At 32.9% G+C, this 19,561-nt stretch overlaps 2 protein-coding genes and 1 long non-coding RNA gene across 5 annotated transcripts; 2 read left to right on the top strand and 1 right to left on the bottom strand.

Moving 5' to 3' along the window:
- The first annotated feature begins 1,784 nt into the window (after positions 1-1,784).
- Positions 1,785-8,661, top strand: LOC130817303 (protein ZINC INDUCED FACILITATOR-LIKE 1-like). Of its 2 annotated transcripts, none has more exons than XM_057682932.1 (18): positions 1,785-1,896; positions 2,076-2,249; positions 3,309-3,349; positions 3,467-3,527; positions 3,760-3,862; positions 3,947-4,049; positions 4,481-4,534; positions 4,650-4,712; positions 4,824-4,873; positions 4,958-5,033; positions 5,255-5,428; positions 5,917-6,004; positions 6,408-6,493; positions 6,628-6,735; positions 7,065-7,109; positions 7,284-7,372; positions 7,914-7,957; positions 8,077-8,660. In XM_057682932.1, exons 2-18 carry the CDS (start codon positions 2,099-2,101, stop codon positions 8,166-8,168), a joined length of 1,428 nt encoding a protein of 475 aa, XP_057538915.1. In that variant the 5' UTR covers positions 1,785-1,896; positions 2,076-2,098; the 3' UTR covers positions 8,169-8,660. The 2 variants fall into 2 exon arrangements, with proteins under 2 accessions (XP_057538915.1, XP_057538916.1); XM_057682933.1 differs by having other exon boundaries at positions 1,834-1,896; positions 2,068-2,249; positions 8,077-8,661.
- Positions 8,662-8,856: 195 nt separating this feature from the next.
- LOC130817304 (uncharacterized) lies at positions 8,857-12,188 on the bottom strand. Of its 2 annotated transcripts, none has more exons than XR_009043764.1 (3): positions 11,101-12,188; positions 10,847-10,998; positions 8,857-9,226 (listed from the first exon to the last, which is right to left on the bottom strand). It is a non-coding gene; the product is annotated as an uncharacterized LOC130817304 (long non-coding RNA). The 2 variants fall into 2 exon arrangements; XR_009043765.1 differs by having other exon boundaries at positions 11,135-12,188.
- A 1,348-nt stretch (positions 12,189-13,536) lies between these two features.
- Positions 13,537-18,695, top strand: LOC130817302 (SUN domain-containing protein 1). Its single transcript, XM_057682931.1, has 2 exons — positions 13,537-14,826; positions 18,092-18,695. The coding sequence occupies exons 1-2, from the start codon at positions 13,738-13,740 to the stop codon at positions 18,401-18,403; spliced, it is 1,401 nt and encodes a 466-aa protein (XP_057538914.1). The 5' UTR covers positions 13,537-13,737; the 3' UTR covers positions 18,404-18,695.
- Positions 18,696-19,561: the final 866 nt, after the last annotated feature.

Genomic DNA, 19,561 nt, shown 5'->3' with positions numbered 1-19,561 from the left:
TGTAGCATTTTCCGTTAAATTCTTGTTAATTTATGTTTAATTTATCATTTTGTAAGATTTTTCCACATGATAGCATCCAATTTTTTTTCCTCAAATGTTTAATTTACCATTTTAACGTTTAATTCACACATTAATTTATCAAAGTCCTTAAATGTTGTAACAATTTTATTTTCATTCAAATTATTGGCATTATAAAGTTCAAAAGGTGTATTACAAATAATAATAAATAATTCAAAAAGTGCATTTTAAAAGCTCAAAAGGTGCATTTCATACATTCCAAAGGTGCATTCCAAGCACTAATACATATTTACTTAATTGTTACAATATTTAAAGGCGTTGATAAATTAATCGGTGAATTAAATGTTAAAATGGTGAATTAAATATTTGAGAGTAAAAACTGGATGCTACCATGTGGAAAAATCTCAAAAAATGATAAATTAAACGGAAATTAACAATAATTTTACAGAAAATGCTATGACAGTTAGATAGTGCATAAACTGGATGCTATCATGTGGAAAAATGTGCTACCACTGGCGTTTCATGAAAACTAGATGCTACCATGTGAAATTTTCCTTAAAGAAAAATAGGTCAACAAGCCAAAAGCTACAAGAAGAAGCTACTTGAAATAATTTTTATTTTGGCTTAAAAAGCCACATTTTCAGCTGATTTAAAAGTCATTTACCAAATTTTTTTGACTGTTTGACCAACTAATAAACCAAAATCCAACAACCAATAAAAAAGTCAAACATCCAAACACCCTGAAGTATTACCATTGTTAGTTGTACTAAATGGTGGTAATGAGAATTATTTATAGTGTAAAATTTTATCAAAATTTTCATGTCATTTTCATGGTAATGAAACTTTGATCACAAAAAAGTTTTTTTGTTCACAAATTTTCATTACCGCTTATTACCACATGGTAATGCATTAGAATGAAATTTATGAAGAAAAATCAAATTATTGAAGTTGGACAACTATAGACATCAAAGTACTAATAGACTTTTCGATCAAAATTACACTAATTTTCATTTACATTACCACCGTTTAATGCTACCTATTAAATGGGCCATTAAACTAATCTGGCGGCTGCCATGTGCGAACCTTAAAATTGAATTTTGCTACTAACACATTATTGTAAAAGAAAAAAAAAAAGGTTGTCTCTTGGCTGTATACTCTACGCCCTACGCCACATTTCTGCTGATGACAAACTTGACGTATGCGATGATGATTACACTATTTTATTCACTTTAAACATCTCCTTTTCCCATTGGGTTAGTGCCCGTATTACTGAATTTGCCTTATTTTTTTCGTAATTTATAAATTAAAATTGTTAAATTATTTTGATTCAACTAACTTTTTTTTAATTCTTTTTAATTTTATTTACATACTTTAGTTCTTCTGCTCTCAATTTATATATTTTTTTATTTAGTTTGTCCCAAGTTACTTTGTACTCTTTTTTCTTTGGCAATAATTTTAAACTATAAGTCTTGTATGAGACCGTCTCTTTGTGAGACGGGTCCATTCAAGTAGTCTAAACTTAAACTTACATAACAATTAACTAGTATAAGCAATTTTTTTATTAAACTTTAAGAAATAAAAAATTGATCCAGTCCATATTAAGCCGTCTCATCGTGTCTTTTTAAATCTCAGTCACAAACTTATTTTTCTTCTTCTTTTAACCACTAATTTTTATCATCCACTTACTTTTGTCTTATTCTCCGACCTAATTTCACTTTAGAGTCAATTTTACTCAAAAGGCGTGGGTCAGATTTGGTTGGAAGAAGGAAATGTATGGTAGTACATGTTCACTCCTATAAAACGTAAGATTATGAGATTGTAAATTAAAGACATCTTCAGCCGTCACATCATTTCTACACTTCCCTCGAATTTTCAGAGGTACAATCATATGAATTCCAAATACTATTACCCGATTTAGACATGGATTACTTATATTTGATCGAATCATTAGTATTTGTTGTTAATTGGTTAAATAAAGTCATAATTTATAGTTTTTTTGTTAGTTTTTTTTGAAATTATAGCAAATTGTGAATGCTGATAGCAAGTTAGATGATCAGGTTTTTGTAATCGTAATTTATAAATGGAGGAAGAACAGAGCAAAATGATTCCATTGTTGGAGAAGGTGTACTATGACGATTGTCCTGGATGTAAGATTGAAAAGCGTAAAGATACTGATTCTAGAATACCATGGAAGACTCTCATTAGCATTTGGATTATTGTTCTTTGCATTGGTAACCTATTCTATTACTTTTGCTTTTTCATACCCTTCAACTTTTTTTTATTTTTTAATTTGACAGTAGATTAGAGAACCAGACGATTGGAGAGAGAATTTATTTATTTGGTAGGCGGTGAGAATTGAATCCTGCTAATAGGGTGAAGGGGAAAACTGATTATTAGGCTAACCTATGACTTTGTTAGTATTTTGACATGGTTCACATATTATTGGATGGTGTCGGTATTAGTTGATGCATTTGCTGTATTATTGCTGTTAATATTTACTTACTTTCAATTGGTTAGAGCAATTGATTGATGACTAGGTTTGTAACAATTGAGTAGATATAGATGAAATTGAGGAAGAACAAGAACACACCATTTAGAAGTGGAGGGAGATTAAGCTCGGGTTTGCTAAGGCTATGATATGGGTCGTTTGATTTAGAGTCCTATTAATTTTCAAATGTTTAACATATCATATAGAACATTAGCAGCCGAATTGGTTTTTACACATGCAGAAAGCAACGTTAGATCCACCTTATACTAGTATCATGCCTTCGTCCATGTTTAGGAGGTTGGACAATCTTTGCATGTGCCGGGAACCAACTCTATGCTTTAGCCATATGTAATAAACCCGGTTTATTTCACACCACACGAAACAATGGACATGTGTTTATTCGAGCATAACAATACTCGTCCGAGCACTTAGAAACAGGATAAAGCAGGATAGTCTAGCCATTAGGTGCTTGTTCAAGCGAGCCACATGCTTGTCTGAGCAATGACCAAGGCTGCTTGTTACAGCAATAATACTGCTCGTCCGAGCCAGTGCTTTGCTCATTTGAGTAGATGGCAGCAGAGGCAGCAACACGCACAACAACTGAGCACAACAAAGTACCATTGCAGCACAACAGCCTATTATCACGGCATTACCAACCAGTGTCGTAGCATATCCAAGCAACAATATTGCATAATACATAAACCACATATACTCCCTTATTCATCACATAAATGCTCAAGCCTCCATATGAACCTAAAATTTTAGTGTTCTCATATTTTTCTCTTGGGTGTTGAATGTGCAGCTCTACCAATATCTTCACTCTTTCCGTTCCTCTACTTCATGGTAAGATAGTATTTTATGATATACTAGATTACATGTTTTCTATACAGTGATTAACAAATAAATCATGTGTGGTTTGCGTTGTATGTCTGTCACTATACTCTACTATCTACACTGCAGGTAAGAGATTTTCACATAGCAAAGCAAGAGGAAGATGTGGGATATTATGCTGGTTTCGTTGGTAAGTCCTCCCCCTCCGTCCACCAAAGCATACTTGATTTACAACCCGTGTCACATGATCCGCTAATTTCCTCGCGAATCGCAAATCGAAAAAAGTGAATTATGGTCGGTTTAGGGCTATTCTTAGACAAATTTAAGCGAATCACGAATTCAAAAAGAGAATAAGTTATCAAATCATGTTACACTGTTTACAACTGTACTGTATTTTTATGGTGTTACTTATGATGCCAAAGGTTCTGCATTCATGTTTGGAAGAGCATTGACTTCTGTTTTCTGGGGGCAAATTTCTGATCGATATGGTCGGAAGCCTGTTATCATTTTCGGATTAATCACAGTGTTAGTTCTCTATTACTTTGATCTGTACTTTCAACTTTCATTCATAATTCTTTATTAACAATTGTAACAAATAACTAATTTCAGGGTGATTTTCAACACTATGTTTGGTCTGAGTGTAAACTTTTGGATGGCAATCTCAACTAGATTTCTTTTAGGAAGTTTAATTGGAACGCTTGGACCTGCAAAAGTAAGACTCCATTCAGTTTTGCATAATGTTTTTCTGGCACCAATATAGACTTAGTGTACGACAATTTTAGTGTGCACCACTCCTCACTTTCCGCTCTAATAACCCACGTTCCTAATTCTGCACTCCACTATCCCACTAGCATGTTAAGGTTGGTGCACGCTAGTTCTGTCTGCAGTAAGTCCACACCATATATAGTTTCTCATAACTTCAAACTTTCTTGTACCAGTGTCACATGATTCGCTAATCTTGTGAGTTGCGATCGCAGAAAGCGAATTATATGGTCGGTTTTGGGCTATTTTTGTGCCATTTTGAGTGAATCGAGAATTCGAAAAGCGAATTAACTAGCGAATTATGTAACACTGCCTTGTACTCTTGAATTTTCTATATTACTTCTGTTCTATGATATAAAATTGTCGTTTCTTTATAAACAGGCATATGTATCTGAGATATGTCGGGATGAACACCAGGCTGTAGGCATGTCAATGGTAAGAATCTTGGCCTGATTTCTGCACCATTAAGTCTAGTTTTGCACTCTTATTAAGTAGTTGAGGAAGATACATGTAAATTGATTAGAAATCTCTAATTGTTTCATACATATAGATTACTTCAGCTTGGGGAACAGGATTGGTAATTGGACCTGCACTTGGAGGGTTACTAGCCCAGGTAAGCTATCTTTTAATGAGGAATCTGAAATCATCAATCTTTACTAACATGATCAGTAAATCATCATAGTAAAACACTAATTTATCTTTCACGATTTTGTGTATTTTTCAGCCAGCAGAAAAATATCCGGAGTTAATTTCTGAAGAGTCGTTGTTTGGAAGGTTCGATTTTTACATGTTGTAGACAAATAGTTGTATGTTAAAAGTCCTTTATAAAATTAAACATGAATTTTCGTTTTGGTGCAGATTTCCATACTTATTGCCCTGCCTTATCATATCAATTTTCGCAGCGCTTATAACTGTTGGTTCATTTTGGCTTCCGGTTAGGCCTTCAATCTTTTATTCTTATTACTCGACCTTACCCTTGTTAGTGATAACAAATAAGTTGTCTCTGATTGACCATTGATAGCAAACATCACATCATCTGCACTTCGCATGAATAAGAAATGTACATGATTTGATGAAAAGTTGTAAGATATGCCGAGTAAAACATGTAAATTGTCTCTATTCAAAATCTAAAGAATCAATACTATTGTGATACAGGAGTCACTGCACATGCATAATACAAAAAATGCAGTGGTGGGTGATACATTTGAAGCTATGGAATCTGCAGAAGAATCTAGTGTGAAAAATCCTAGCTTGTTCAGAAACTGGGCCTTGATGTCTTCTATAATAGTGTACTGTATTTTCTCCCTTCATGATATGGCTTATACAGAGGTACGCAGTACGCTTCACCACGATTTGCATCATACTTAAATTCACAAGCTAAATTAAGCTTAACCTTAGCAAGTATTATGATTTGATGATTTCACACTGCTCATGGAAGGGCCGGCCCCGAGATTTGTGAGGCCGGGGGTAAAACATTTATTATGGGCCTCTAACTATTAAATATTAAAGGTCGTTTTTCTAATTTTTAGATGGACCCGGGGCACAAGCCCCTCTTTCCCCATATAGGGCCGGCCTAGCTCATGGTAGTAAGATGCAAACTTTACCACAAGACCAGTATCTCGCTCATAGAGCCTATGATCAGGGTCATCATCATTATAAAAGGGAGAAGTCGCTGTCATCAGCATCATACCTAGTGTATGTCGCACATAGAAACTATGATCAGGGTCAACATAATTAATTCATCATAGTATATTACTTAGCTATATTTTTAATATGGTGATATTGTTATAATTTTATTGTTTTCTTCATTTCTATAGATATTCTCATTATGGGCAGTTAGTCCAAAGACATTAGGGGGATTAAGCTATTCATCAGAAGATGTTGGTGTTGTTCTTTCTGTCACAGGTACATGGCATATTTCTCTTTTATGATTTTTTACATCGAGTTGTAATTAGTGTAACATAATTCCCAATTAATTCGCTTTTTGAATTCGCAATTCACTTAAATGACCTTAAAATAGCCCAAAATTGACCATAATTCGCTTATTTTGATTCACGATTTGCAAGGAGTAGTGAATTATGTGACAGTGAGTTGAATAAAACCATATGCAACTATATAACCGTAGCTATGATCATACATTCTTCCCTTTTTCTTGTTTCTCTATGATTTTGAATAGAACAATAGGATCCATATTCAAAATACAGAATACCCGGCCCTCTAGCATCCTCTGTTCGTGCCATTTTCTTCTAAAGACCACAACACTGACTTCAATTTTGTTTTGTTCATTTCAATTTTCAATCATCTGCAGGTTGCGGATTGTTGGTCTTTCAGGTTTTCATTTATCCATACATCGACAGATGTTTAGGGCCAGTCAGGCTAGCTCGAATTTGTGGGGTATGCTTTCTTTACCACCATTGTGGAATTCACTGCCTCAATGTCATTAAGTGGCTCCCAGTTAGGGTGGGGTTTGAGGGGTCAGATGTATGCAACTTTACGCTTGTTACTTGCTTCCGCTTTCATTTTTTCAGGTGTTATCGATACCTCTGTTACAAAGTTACCCTTTCATAGCATTATTATCTGGGTTAAGCCTCAGTTTTGTGTTGAATTCCGCCTCTGTGATCAAGAACTGTTTATCGGTAAGTATAAGACCCCGGATTATTAGCAAACTTTATGATATGGAGAAACAAATTTATTTGTTTAGAGTATGTAATCTATCTTAGGACTTCAACCGTCAGCTTAAGTTTTTTGTTAAGTTGGTTTCACGGCCCCTTATTTCAAGTGAAATATGAAATGCTCTTGTTATGAGATTTGAACTACAAACTTAACCTTTTGATTGAGTTTGTTCCTTGACACTTGTATTCAATTAGAAACTTAACTTTATTGAGGAAATAAATTCTTATTCTCACCGGGCAATGGAAGCTTCTCTTGAGTTTGTAATTTATCTTTTTTTGGTATTTTTAATCAGGTTTGCATCATCACCAGCACATTTATTTTGCAAAATAAAGCAGTGGTAAATATTTTTTCACCTTACTATTCTTGTATATTAGCTGTTATTCCCTCGACCTTTTGGATTTGCATATGACTCAAAAAATTCTCACATATTGAGTCATATAATGCAGACTCTAGGGACAGAGAAGATATTTGTTTCTATTATACATAATCAGGAACTATAATGTGATGACAGGATCAACATCAACGAGGAGCTGCTAATGGCATTTCTATGACCACTATGTCGCTTTTCAAAGCCATTGGTCCAGCTTTTGGTGGTGCACTGTATGTGCTTTTCTTTCTTGCTCGTTATATGTTTTTTTATTTATCGGGATAAGGCTACAGAATCTCCCGCAATTTAGAAGGAAATTAAATTAGTCCTTCTTGTAGGTGATGAGAGTCTAACTTCGTGTGGTTTGATTAATGAAAATAAGGTGATCTATATATAGATTGTATCAACTCCAAAGATTCAACCCTCAATCTTTATTAACTAACTAACTAGAATAGCGAGTTGATCACTTTTTGTTAACTCAACCCAAAATTAAATCAACAAGTTTTGTATGAGACCGTCTCACCATAAAACGAGCCCATATAACTAGCCAATTTCTCTAAAACAGCTAGTGAACCCTTTAAGATTATAATAGATCAATTTAAGACAATTTATATACATTGAATCAACCCAATAGAGATGGAGTCACCGTGAGACAGTCTCATTTGAGAATTTAATTACATACTAATTGAGTTGGTTTTTTAACATGGTATCAGAAGCAAGTTAACAGTATACAAATTTTCTTATAATATAATCTTTGTGTTAATTAATTTCCAGGCTTTCTTGGTCAGAGAAACGTCAAGATGCTGCATTTCTCCCAGGTAAATTCTAAACACTATAATTCATAGATTTTACTACATTTATGAACCTGAATTTGGTACTTGTAATGAATTTTTGCACAAATATATGATGAATAAATGAAGTTAGCTCAAATTTGCAGGAACCCATTTGGTGTTTCTCCTCCTAAATGTGGTAGAAATTGTGGGAGTACTATTGACATTCAAACCGTTTCTAGTTCAACGTCAAGACTAAGAGAACATATTTGAAATTACCGACTCTCGCCCTTGCATAGGACGTATAGTCTCGGGATTGCTAATTATGGATTAGATATCGCCCGAGTAGTAGTAACTCCGGTGATATCTTTAGCTACCAAAACATTCAACGTAGAGAGAAAATTTGTTGGCATAATTCCTAAATGGTCTATGGAGATCATTTTGGTTATGAATCCTCATGTCACAAAAGAGGTTATTTTTGGTAATAGGTACTTAGGTGGTATACTGGTATCTCATTTCTCATCATGTGCAAGTATAAGAGTTTTAATTTTTTTATTTTTGTTATAGATTAATAAATTATTTAAAGCCATAAATATTCAAAAATTGTAAATATATAGTTTTGTTCTCAAGCATCATTTTGTATCTTTTTATGTTTTCTATCCGATTTTACTAGTAATAAAATTACTATTCTTATATTAATTTATAATTGTATGTGGATGAAAGAGAAGAAATGACCAATGCTCCTTTTTTTTATAGTTGCATTAGTTGAGTTTAATTTTATGGCTTTTAATTTTCTTATGTCGAACTTTAATTACTAAAAACGGTGAGTTATACTTAATTCAAAGACAATTTTCATCCATTGTTGAGGGTGCTCTTACTTTCGCTATTTTAACTTTCAAATTGTTAACTTTATCATAAATAAAAATTCAATAATTATTAGAGTTACATTACTGTTTGGCACAATTTTTAAGAAAGGGTTCTTTTTCCTACAAAATCTCTATTTTACCCTTTTCACATGGGTTTAAGAAATCAATTTTTGAGTAATGTAAAAGTATAAAAAATAGTGTTTTTTAAAGAGAAAGATAAATGATTACATGTGGGGACTTAATTTCCCACCAAAACACAATATATTACATTATGGAAATTTTGTTTCCCACCAAAACAATGCTGCTAGGATGATTTTGTTTCCCACCAAAATGAAATTCTACTAACTAGCCTATTTACTTTATCTTTCCCACATTATCTTATCTTCTTTATCATTTTACTTCAACTTCATTTCATAAGCTTGAGGATTTAGTCCAATTTTAATCATCAATTCTGAAAAAAAAACCACAACAATTAAATAATTTGGAGAAGGGGGGGGGGGGGAGGGGAAGGGTTGTCAATAGTTAATTACTGCACGCAAATTACACACTGCACAATGTCATTCAAGTAGAAGTATTGAAGAATTACTAAAGCAAAGAAGATGGGTGAAAATGCAAATTATGACGAGAATTTTGATCCGTATATGGAGGTATTCATTTTTTACTTTGAAAACCTTGATATAATGAATGATTATGATATTTTTGAAAAGTACACAAGCGAAACTTATGAGTTATAGATGTCAGTTTAAACTTGGATTTAACAAATTCGCAAACAAATTCAAACCCACAAGCAGAATTTTAGCCTAATGAACAACTGGAACTGTAGTCTTTGGAAATTCCTGAACAACAGCTAATTGAACAGCTATTTGAACAACCTCAAGAGCATGCAAATGAACCAGAACAACAGCCAATTGAACACCTTTTGAACAACCTTGACAGCAGCCCAATGAACAACCACAACAACCGATTAGACAACCACAACAACGAACAAATGAAGAACTACAACATCATAGTAGGGAAATAAGCATCAAAATCAAAAGTTAATTGTACAACAGTTAACTTATCTCTCTGAACCACCTAACAGATGGTTACTTAGGGGAATAATAAAAGCAACTGCACTACAACATAATGTTTCAAGGTGGACAATTTGGAGACTTTGAGAGAATGCAAAAAATACAATGGCAGTAGATAATGTTGTTGATGTTAGCAGCCAAAAAAAGGGAAGGTTAGGAAGGAAAAGAAATGTGTTCAACATGGAGGCACTTAATACCATCCCAATTGAAAAAAGAACAATTTTTAGGTCAATTGCTAATGAAATAAAGATGGGACATTCACAAATGTATAGAATGTTAAAAGCAGAAGATCTTAGATCACAAACAAATTCTATCAAACCAAAGCTTTCATATGAACACAAACTTAAGCGACTTAATGTAACAACTCGACTTACCGTTGACTGAGTAAACAGGGTCATCACGGGGTTCATTTCCCAAGAAACTAAAATCACACTTTCAAAACTTGAGTAAAAGGATCATCAAAATAAATGACCTTGCTTTAGTCTAGCTTATATTCTTGTAAAGATTATATGTCTCCACAATTCCTTTTGTATTCCAATTCAAACACTTCCATGTTCATCTAAACTCAAAACCAAGAAACTAAGCAAGATTAACAAACTATCCAAAAGAAAGATTCAGCTAGTTTATCCATTCAACTAATAATTTCCACACGAACCCTAGATACCTTCAATAATAACCAATCAATCAACATTTAACCATTACCATAATTTGAAAAGGTTAATATTACATCTAAGAACAGTGAACTAACCACAACTAAATCATTCGAATAATTTACTACTAAAATCATAGCCCACACTTAAATTCTCATCATCACATAACTCATTAATAACACATTTTTCATGAATTTCCAATTTAATGACTCATCTAACTAACTCATACACATTCCAAGATTCAACAACATTTAGGGTTTAACACATGAATGAAAGATTATACAAGGGAAAGTATATGAATAAGAGCATAATTATTAAGGAAAAACAAGGAAAGAAAGCAAGAAGGACTACCTTCTGTTTGCAGCAGCAAGAAACGGAAAATTCAGGTTCAATGCTTTATTTTCGGCTTGGATTTGATGTTTAATCAACAGGACCAAAACTCACTCAATCCTTCCCCAAATCGGTAGAATTCAAGGTCAAGGAAGGGAATTTTTCAGATGATTCTACACTCATTGTGGTTCGAATTCAGAGGGAAATGAGCAAAAAGATCAATTAGCCATAATTTACACAAAATAATCAAGAATGTAGAATTATAGATAATTTACCTTGAAAATCACGAAGGGAAGAAGAAGGACTCACTGATTTCGCATGCAGGTCCTTCGAAGATCAGAGGGAAGAAGAACGGGTCATGCCCTCGCAGCCATTGACGTTTTCTTCAAAGAAATTTAGAGAAATACGGGTTTGAAGGTTCAAAGAGGAATGTCGTGGAAGGGAAGGTGTTCTTGGCTTCTGGGTTGTCGACGTGAGAAAGGGAGAAAGGGTTTAGGTATTTTAATCGAAATAAAAGAAAAGGAAAAGAGGGAAGAAATTAAATTGAGAATGTTTAATGTCATGTGTATTTAAGATCATTCTTGCACTGATAATTCTCTTAAACTTACTCGTCTTAAAATATTAATTTCCCAAATGTTACACTTAACTTCATTTTGTCCCAGATAATCCCGCCCACTGTTAACACATTACCGAAATTCAGTTAATGTTCTTAAGGCACATACTAGATAAAACAGAAACCCCATTTATTTTCTTGTTTAAATCACCCATTTTTCTAGAAAATCAAACGAAATCAGATGAAAATGAGAAACTGATCAAGAAAATCAAACGAATATGAAGATCTTCAATCGAAAAGCAGATGTAGTTCAAGAAAATGACTTGAAAATGAAATCAACCGAAAGTCAGATGTAGATCAAGAAAATCAGTTGAAAATGAAATCAATTGAAAAAACCCACAAAAACAATCTAAAAACCATACTTTCATATCAGAATATGAACTAAAAAAACACACAAAAATAATCCAGAGTGAACTCAGGTTTTCAACAACAAAAAAAAAAAACAAAATGTGAGGAATACCCAGATGAAGTATGGAACAACCAAGTTCAGATCAATATATGAACCGAAAAAACCCAAAAATAACTGACTACTTTCAGATCTAGGGTTTATAAAGAAATGAAGATGAAGATGAAGTATGATTAATTCAGATCAAATTTTCAACCGAAAAAAACCAAAAAAAGTGAGGATTACCCAGCAAAATGAAGAAGGAATCAAACATGCATACTCAAAGAATGTTGATGGAGGAAGAGGGAGTTCAAATAAAGGGTTAATAAGGGAAAATGCACTAGTGGTGGATTCTAGATAAAGAAAGTAAAGCATTAATAAGAGGGAGTTCAGATAAAGGAAGTTAAGCAGACATTATAAATGGGGAAATGCATTGGTGGGAGGTTCTAGAGTCATTAATAAGGAAAGTTGGGGGTATGGTAAATTAATGATGGAAGTTGGGATAAATAGTTGGGGGTTTGATTGTGGGGTTAAAAGTAGGTGAGAATTAAGTAATTAAAGTAAAAGGTGATATATTGTTGATTGTGATATGTGGGAAAGAGAATAAAATATGGATAAAATAGAGAATTGTATCGTTATTTTTTTTTTACCAAAAAGAGTAATGTTGCAAGTAATATGAAATGTTCAAAAATGGGAAGTGTTGCAAGTAATAGAACGGAGGAAGTACTAGTTGTATAAATAATCAAAAAATTTATAAGTCAAGCTAGAAAACAAGCGATAAAATGAGGCAAGTAAAGAAAACACACGAATTCTCAGCCAATCTCCTTGTAATATATTTGCTAAATAGACTAATTAAATTAATAAAAGTATTCATTTTTGTGTGTAAATATATCCAATTTTAAATTTAAATGTTTAATGATTCTCATATTATTTTATACGTTGCACTTGACACTTAAAATATCAAAACACTAACTTAGTTACTTTAATTTTTTAAAAAACCACTTTTGAGTTTAGATATGTCTCAACTTTCCCATGAGACAATCTCAATTTAAAAAAAAAAATATATGATAATAAAATTTTTACCTTTTATACACATCTATTCTAGTTAAATATTCTATTTGTTTTTTAGTACTATTTATTAGATCCTATTGAATTTATATCATTTTCCATTTTAGTCCGTCTCATTAAATTTACATCATTTTTATTTTTAGACAATGACCAACTACTTTATTTTAATCTCATCCATACATTTTAACTCTTTTTTAATTTCATTCACACAATTTATTCACTTTCTTTATTTATTACCTCTTTCTTAAAATATACCCAGTTCCTCTTTGATGCAAATCAAAGAGGACAGATGAATATATTTTTTTTTTGATTCATTAAAATATAAATTATTGAATTTTATGAATATTTAAATTTTAGAATCTTTAGTCAAACGCATTAAAGGTGTTTAGAGTCAAATAGTATATCGCCATTCAACAACCCTGTAAAATTAAAGGGTCGATTTCGGGTAATATGTTCAGATCGCTTTAAAATTAGGTCTTATATCTATATTAATTTTATACTTCACAATTTTAAATTCATTTAAACCTAAGTCAAATTAAATTTAATTACAAAATCAGATAAATCGTCGAGTCTCTTACCTCTAATTTCGAAAAACCGAATAAAATCGGATTTGTCAATTGATTAAATGTTTCAATTAAACCGCCTCCCTGAAAACATTACATTCATTCAAATTTTTGTATTTTCAAACAGAAAATTAGGGTTAACTTCTTCAATCTCCCCGTTCTTTCTCCCCTTTTCTTTCACTTTCTGTCACTAGTTTTAATTCAAATCTACTAATCGCTTTATTTTTCATCCACTTCCCCCCCCCCCATTTCTACTTCCAATTTTAAAATTAGGGTTTTGTTGATGTCTGCATCTACAGTTTCTGTTACTGCAAATTCTCGTCGACGACCATCAGCGGTTTCCGACATGAAGCAAAGCATTGACATAGTGAATGCTACTACGATTTCTCCAAATTTAGATAAGAGTATTGTAGGTAATGGAGAAAATGATAAAGTAATGAGTGAGAACAAAGATCTGAGTCATTCTAGTAGAGGAGAAGCAGTTCTTGAAAGATCTAAAGATAAGAAGTCATCTCAATTGCTGAATTCGAATGGTCCTATTCGGACACGAAATCGAAAGGCTGCAACTGGTTTAACTAAATCTCCAAAACCCAGATGGATGACGTTGTTGAGTATATTAATTAAGAATTTATTGTTGTTGATTGTTTTAGGAGGGTTGGTTCAAATGGTTAGGAAATTGGTGATTAATTCCGGGAATCTGGGTGATCCTGGTAATCTGGCGGAGTTTTCTGAAATGGAACGCAGAATTGCAGAGGTGGAATATTCGCTTAAAAAAACTACTAATATGTTGCAGGTACAAGTTGAGGTTGTTGATACGAAGTTCGAGAGTGAAGTTGGGAATTTGAGGAGAGAAATGAATAGGAGAATTGAGGATAAAAGTGGAGAATTCAATGCTCAATTGGAGAAATTAAATGAGAGAATTGGGGATTTAGAGTTGCGTTTGGATGAATTGAAATTGAAAGGATTCTTGACTAAAGATGATGTGATGAATATGTATGGTGAGTTGAAGAGCAGTAAAAATGGTGGAAGTGTTGGGTTGAATTATGATGATATTAGGAATTTGGCTAGGGATGTGGTGGAGAAAGAAATTAAGAAACACGCTGCAGACGGGCTTGGGAGAGTAGATTATGCTTTGGCTAGTGCTGGCTCTAAGGTTGTAGATCATTCAGAACCATTAGATGGTTGGAAGATGGCTGGTTTGTTTTCTGGAAATAGTAAGAATAGGGTTCATAGTAAAGCGAATAAAATGTTGATGCCTAGCTTTGGACAGCCTGGGGAGTGTTTCCCATTGAAGGGTAGTAGTGGTTTTGTCAAAATTCGGCTAAGGAGTGCTATTGTTCCTGAGGCCATTACGCTTGAACATGTTGCTGAGGTATATTCATCACTTTTAGTATTGTTTCTAATGTTAGTAATTTACTTGATTCCATTCGACATTAAATTGTTGGAAGTACTCGTCTTTCCCCTTAAGTTTGCTACATTTGATATAGCACGCAGTGGTTTGGTTTCAGAGATTATAAGAATAAGAAAAATTATAATGTGTAGTGAATTGAAAAGAGAGATAAAAATGGGCGGATGAAAATTAAAATCACGGGCAATTCAAATGTAAATGCAGTAACGTCGTTGGGATGAATGAATTAGAAATATGTAGCAAAATCACTGGTATGAACTGATAAGGAATGTTTAGCAAAATCAGTGCAATGGACCAATTATTAATATGTAGCAAACTCACATGGACGAATGAAGTATTGTGTGTTTTAGGACATCTATGCTTCTTGTAATCTTGTCTATGAATGGAAACTTGCACTATTTGTAAGAACCTTAAGTTTAAGATCTTTTTATGGTTAGTTATGAGGCTTATCAACTTTAAGGTTGTATGCATAAGTTCAGGTTAGTGAGGCCTTTTCAAACTTCAGCAATATTGTTTTTAGCTATTTGTCAAGTGAATTTTGTTTCTTTGTTATCACTTTCGCAATATTCAAGATGGAGGTCTTTGTTGATATTTTATATACGTTTGGTTTAGAATTCAGGTTTTTTGCTTAGAAGGGGTTACATATGAATGGAATTTGCATCACTTAAGTGGTTTTAGTTCAACTAAGAAGGTGATTAGGATTCTATAAGTCAAAATGTGCTTCAAGGATTTAATTGATTTGATATTATTCAGAAGGTGTTGGAATGAGAAATGAAAATGAAATGGAAAGTGAATGCTTAAAGAGGGGTAATGGTATATTAAGCAGCAATATTATTATTATTATTATTATTATTATTATTATTATTATTATTATTATTATTATTATTATTGTTATTATTATTATTATTAATTGTTTGTTATAAGGAGGGGTAAGGGTATAAGAATATTTAGAGAGGAGATGAGGAGAATGAGTTTGATTGTTTATATGTTACCTCACTTGTCATTGTTGAAACAAAGTTATGGAATTACTTATGGTCAAGTAATGGAAATATTACCCCACACAACCAAACAAAAATTAGGTAATGAATTTGCTTATATGATTTCATTTCAACCCTTCAAAAAGAGCTACCAAACACCCCCTTAGCAGAGCTTCAGGTTTTTTAAATATTGTTGTAAAAAAGGCGCATCCATACGCTTATATTGTTCTATATATTTCAAAAGATAAATTTTTATGATTTTTTACTTCACAGTGAATTGCTTGGCCATCACGTTTGAAATAACGCAGTGATGTGTTTTGGTCAAATGACTAACTTTGTGACCTGATGGAGATTTTGTTAAATTGAAAGAATGTTTTATGGTATCTTATAGTTTATATGCCTTTGGTGCTTGTTCATTTTGCTTTAGATGATTGGCTTTATGAATCCATAAGATACTGTGAATTTTTTACTTGTTACATTGTGTTTTCTTTTTTTTTTGGTTATGGTGGTGTAATTTTTTATTTAGGACTTCATAATAATGAGATTTGATTACCTGAACTCCATTTCTTTTTCCTTCTTCAGGGAACTTCTCCTGATAGAGTAATATTCATGTTTTTAGTTGTGTGTGTTAAAGTCTTACTTTCAGGGTGCTTTTACTCTTAATTTTTAATAGCCAATAGAACAAAACAGTAATTATTCAGTATATTTTAGGTTTATTGGTTGTTTATTGATAAGACTTCAGGCTTTGGTTATTGCATTACATTATTTCAGTTGTCTTCTTGAAGGAGTACTCTGCAAATTATCTCTTTTGTGGCTACTTAACATTTAACAGGTACATGCTGCCGCAGTTCCTTTTTGAGTGAAGTCAAATAATTTAGGATTCTATGAAGTACCTTTGCTTAAAGGAGAAAAGTGAGGGTAAAAAGTGAAACAGGGTGAATGAAACAACTTAGCTCTACTTTCCTGTTCTAAATATTGGATTCAACCGCCTCATAAATTATCCTTTTTTTGGATAGAACATAGATGACTGATAATTTTTTAAATGCATTCTTTGGGCCTACTTTGTGTCTCTAGCCGTAAAATTGCGGTTTAGACTTGGTATTCTAGTTACAGTGTCACTTTAATTTTGATAGAATTTGATAAACTTTTTAGTGATAGGTTCTTCTATCTACTGAAACTGAATAAGGGTTCGAGCAATTAAATTTTATATTGCCCCCTTTAGAATTTTTTAATGAGCATTTTGTTTGAAATGAGTAGAGTAGTTGACTTGAATCATAAAGGCGTTGTTTAATTTGAGGGATCTATTGGACTTCAAGACTTCCCTTTTGTCTCTGGTTGCTTGTATAATATATTGAAGATATGCATTGGTCTCCCCCTTGGTTTGATAAATACATTTTTAGAGGAGGGCTATATGGTTGTCATTGGGGCTGGTTAGTTCAAATTGGATGCTATTCAGGGTATTTGAGCAGTGATGAATTATTTTCTTGCATGGCCTTTCTTTTCTGCTCTATTTGTGACTCCTTTTTTTCTATTTATACCATCAATGGTTTGAACTGATATTGAATTGATGTTAAAAGCTGTCATTGTGTATTACTAAGAACTGATTACTCATGTTCATATTTGTCCATACGTGTTATGCTTCACCTTTAGACCCTTTTGGACTACTCCTCATTCTAAGCTCTTTCTATTGTCAAAACTCAAAAGAATTGAAAATCACTTCGGAGAGAAGAAATGCCAAAATGGCGCAAGTCGTACTTGTGATGCTATGGAATGGAACTACCCTTTTTCGTGTTGTCAATTGGGTAGGAGTAATTTTAACCTTGTTCTTTTAGAGGCAAATTGGTTGATGATCTGTTATCTGTTACTTAGATCCCTCTGGATTTGGTCCTTCTATTCATGTGATATGTGCATCAGACAGTCCCTTCACTAATGTGGTAACGTTCGCGGTTGTGGTAAGTTGGTGACAGAAACGTAAATATCAGCCTAAATCATGAACATCGCATGAAGCGGCCTAGACAGTTTTTTTATTTTTATTTTTATTTTTTTTACACATTTACAATGTGGGTAATACTGGTTTGGTAAATTTGAAAACCTTTACGATGCGGCTTTAGAGTCTTGTCTTTTGCTACAACTTGCTAATGTTTAGGACCAAAATGAGTCTTGATTATGCTTCACATCTTATGTGATGATCTTCTGTTTGTGTTTGACGATGCCTTATTTATATATTGATTTTTGTTGGACTATTATGACAGAGTGTGGCTTACGACCGTTCGAGTGCTCCTAAACACTGCCAGGTCTACGGTTATCTACAAGGGAAACAAGGTCTTGAGACTTCACCCGTAGAGCTTGAGAAGAAGTTTCTCCTGACAGACTTTACATACGATTTGGACAAGAGCAATGCACAGACGTTCAATGTGCTCGAGGAGGTAAGGTCTTCCATAATCGACACCGTCATCTTTGAATTCAAATCCAATCATGGAAGTCCAGTATTTACATGCATATATCGAGTAAGAGTGCACGGACATGAGCCAAAGTCAGTCCCGGTGGTTCCCATTGAATCTTGAGCTTGCAGTTGGATCATATGTTTAGTCGGTTGTTCCTCGAGTCAGTCTTTTCCAATGTAGTCTTGTACTATGTTATTTGATCACTGTAATGGTAGCAGCTCTTTGGGGTCGTGGAACATTATATGATGTAATGTCAAATGTGATTATACTTGTATTTCCATGTAGAATTGTACTCATTTGTTTTCATAATACCTCTCTGTTTTCTAAAATTCTTAATGTTAAGAATATTTTATTTTGGAGAGAGAAATTTTATTAAGGTTTTAAAGATATATATAGATATAAAATATAATCATGTGGGATCTTGTTATATTCGTCTTAATGTATATTTTTAAATTATATTAAGTTTTTTTATAAATTTTTATGATACGTATCTAGAGATATTAAGAATCAAAATTTACTTTAAAAATTGTATAAAAAATAAATGAGAACAAAAAAAAACGAAGGGAGTAGTTGGTAATTGTCATTGGCGGCTTTGCCTCCTAATGATACGCACATTAGTTTCGACTTTCGAGCACCACCACTGATATGTGACACTTGGAGATTGCATATTGTAACTTTCATTGATGTAAAAATACACTTAACAAATATAGAATGAAACTCTCATCAATACGATTCTAATGTCACCCTAAATAATGTGGTAGTAAGTTGTAACCTCCCACTAAACAATGCATGCCAAGGTGGGTCACATAAGAGACATAAGTAAGGTGTTCCAGAGAAGATAACATTTAATCAATACAAAAAAAAAATATTTACAAGAAAAAAGATATTCTTTTTAAAAAATATATATTTAGCTTATAAGGCACATCATTATCTTAACACTCAGAATATGTTATTAATGAATTATTTCCATATCTATTTTTGAGATTTTGGTGGTCTAGGACGAACTTAATATTAAACTTTAATAAACGTATTAAATTTTATTATTCTAACGTCGTTAAGTGTCTTTCACCTATATGGAGCAATTGATGACAGATAAAACAAAAAGTTTAACAATGACTTTTCATTTTAGTGATATTATAAGTTGCATCATTCACATAAAATAATTTTTATTAGCATTTTCAGACACAAAATCCATCACATTTGATTTTTGTAGAATTTATAATTTTTATGTTGGGGTCTACAGTACACGCCTCTCTCGTCTGGTCTTGAATACCGGTC

The sequence above is a fragment of the Amaranthus tricolor genome, chromosome 7 (assembly GCF_026212465.1).
Source record: "Amaranthus tricolor cultivar Red isolate AtriRed21 chromosome 7, ASM2621246v1, whole genome shotgun sequence".
NCBI lineage: Eukaryota > Viridiplantae > Streptophyta > Magnoliopsida > Caryophyllales > Amaranthaceae > Amaranthus > Amaranthus tricolor.
This window is presented reverse-complemented; position numbering and strand designations above follow the sequence as displayed.

Coding starts and splice junctions, on each gene's coding strand:
- LOC130817303 (XM_057682933.1), top strand. CDS start 2,099: ATGGAGGAAGAACAGAGCAAAATGATTCCATTGTTGGAGAAGGTGTAC. Junction 4,713..4,823: donor TTGGAGGGTTACTAGCCCAG/GTAAGCTATCTT, acceptor TGTATTTTTCAG/CCAGCAGAAAAATATCCGGA. Junction 5,034..5,254: donor TTGGTTCATTTTGGCTTCCG/GTTAGGCCTTCA, acceptor ATTGTGATACAG/GAGTCACTGCACATGCATAA.
- LOC130817302 (XM_057682931.1), top strand. CDS start 13,738: ATGTCTGCATCTACAGTTTCTGTTACTGCAAATTCTCGTCGACGACCA. Junction 14,827..18,091: donor CGCTTGAACATGTTGCTGAG/GTATATTCATCA, acceptor CTATTATGACAG/AGTGTGGCTTACGACCGTTC.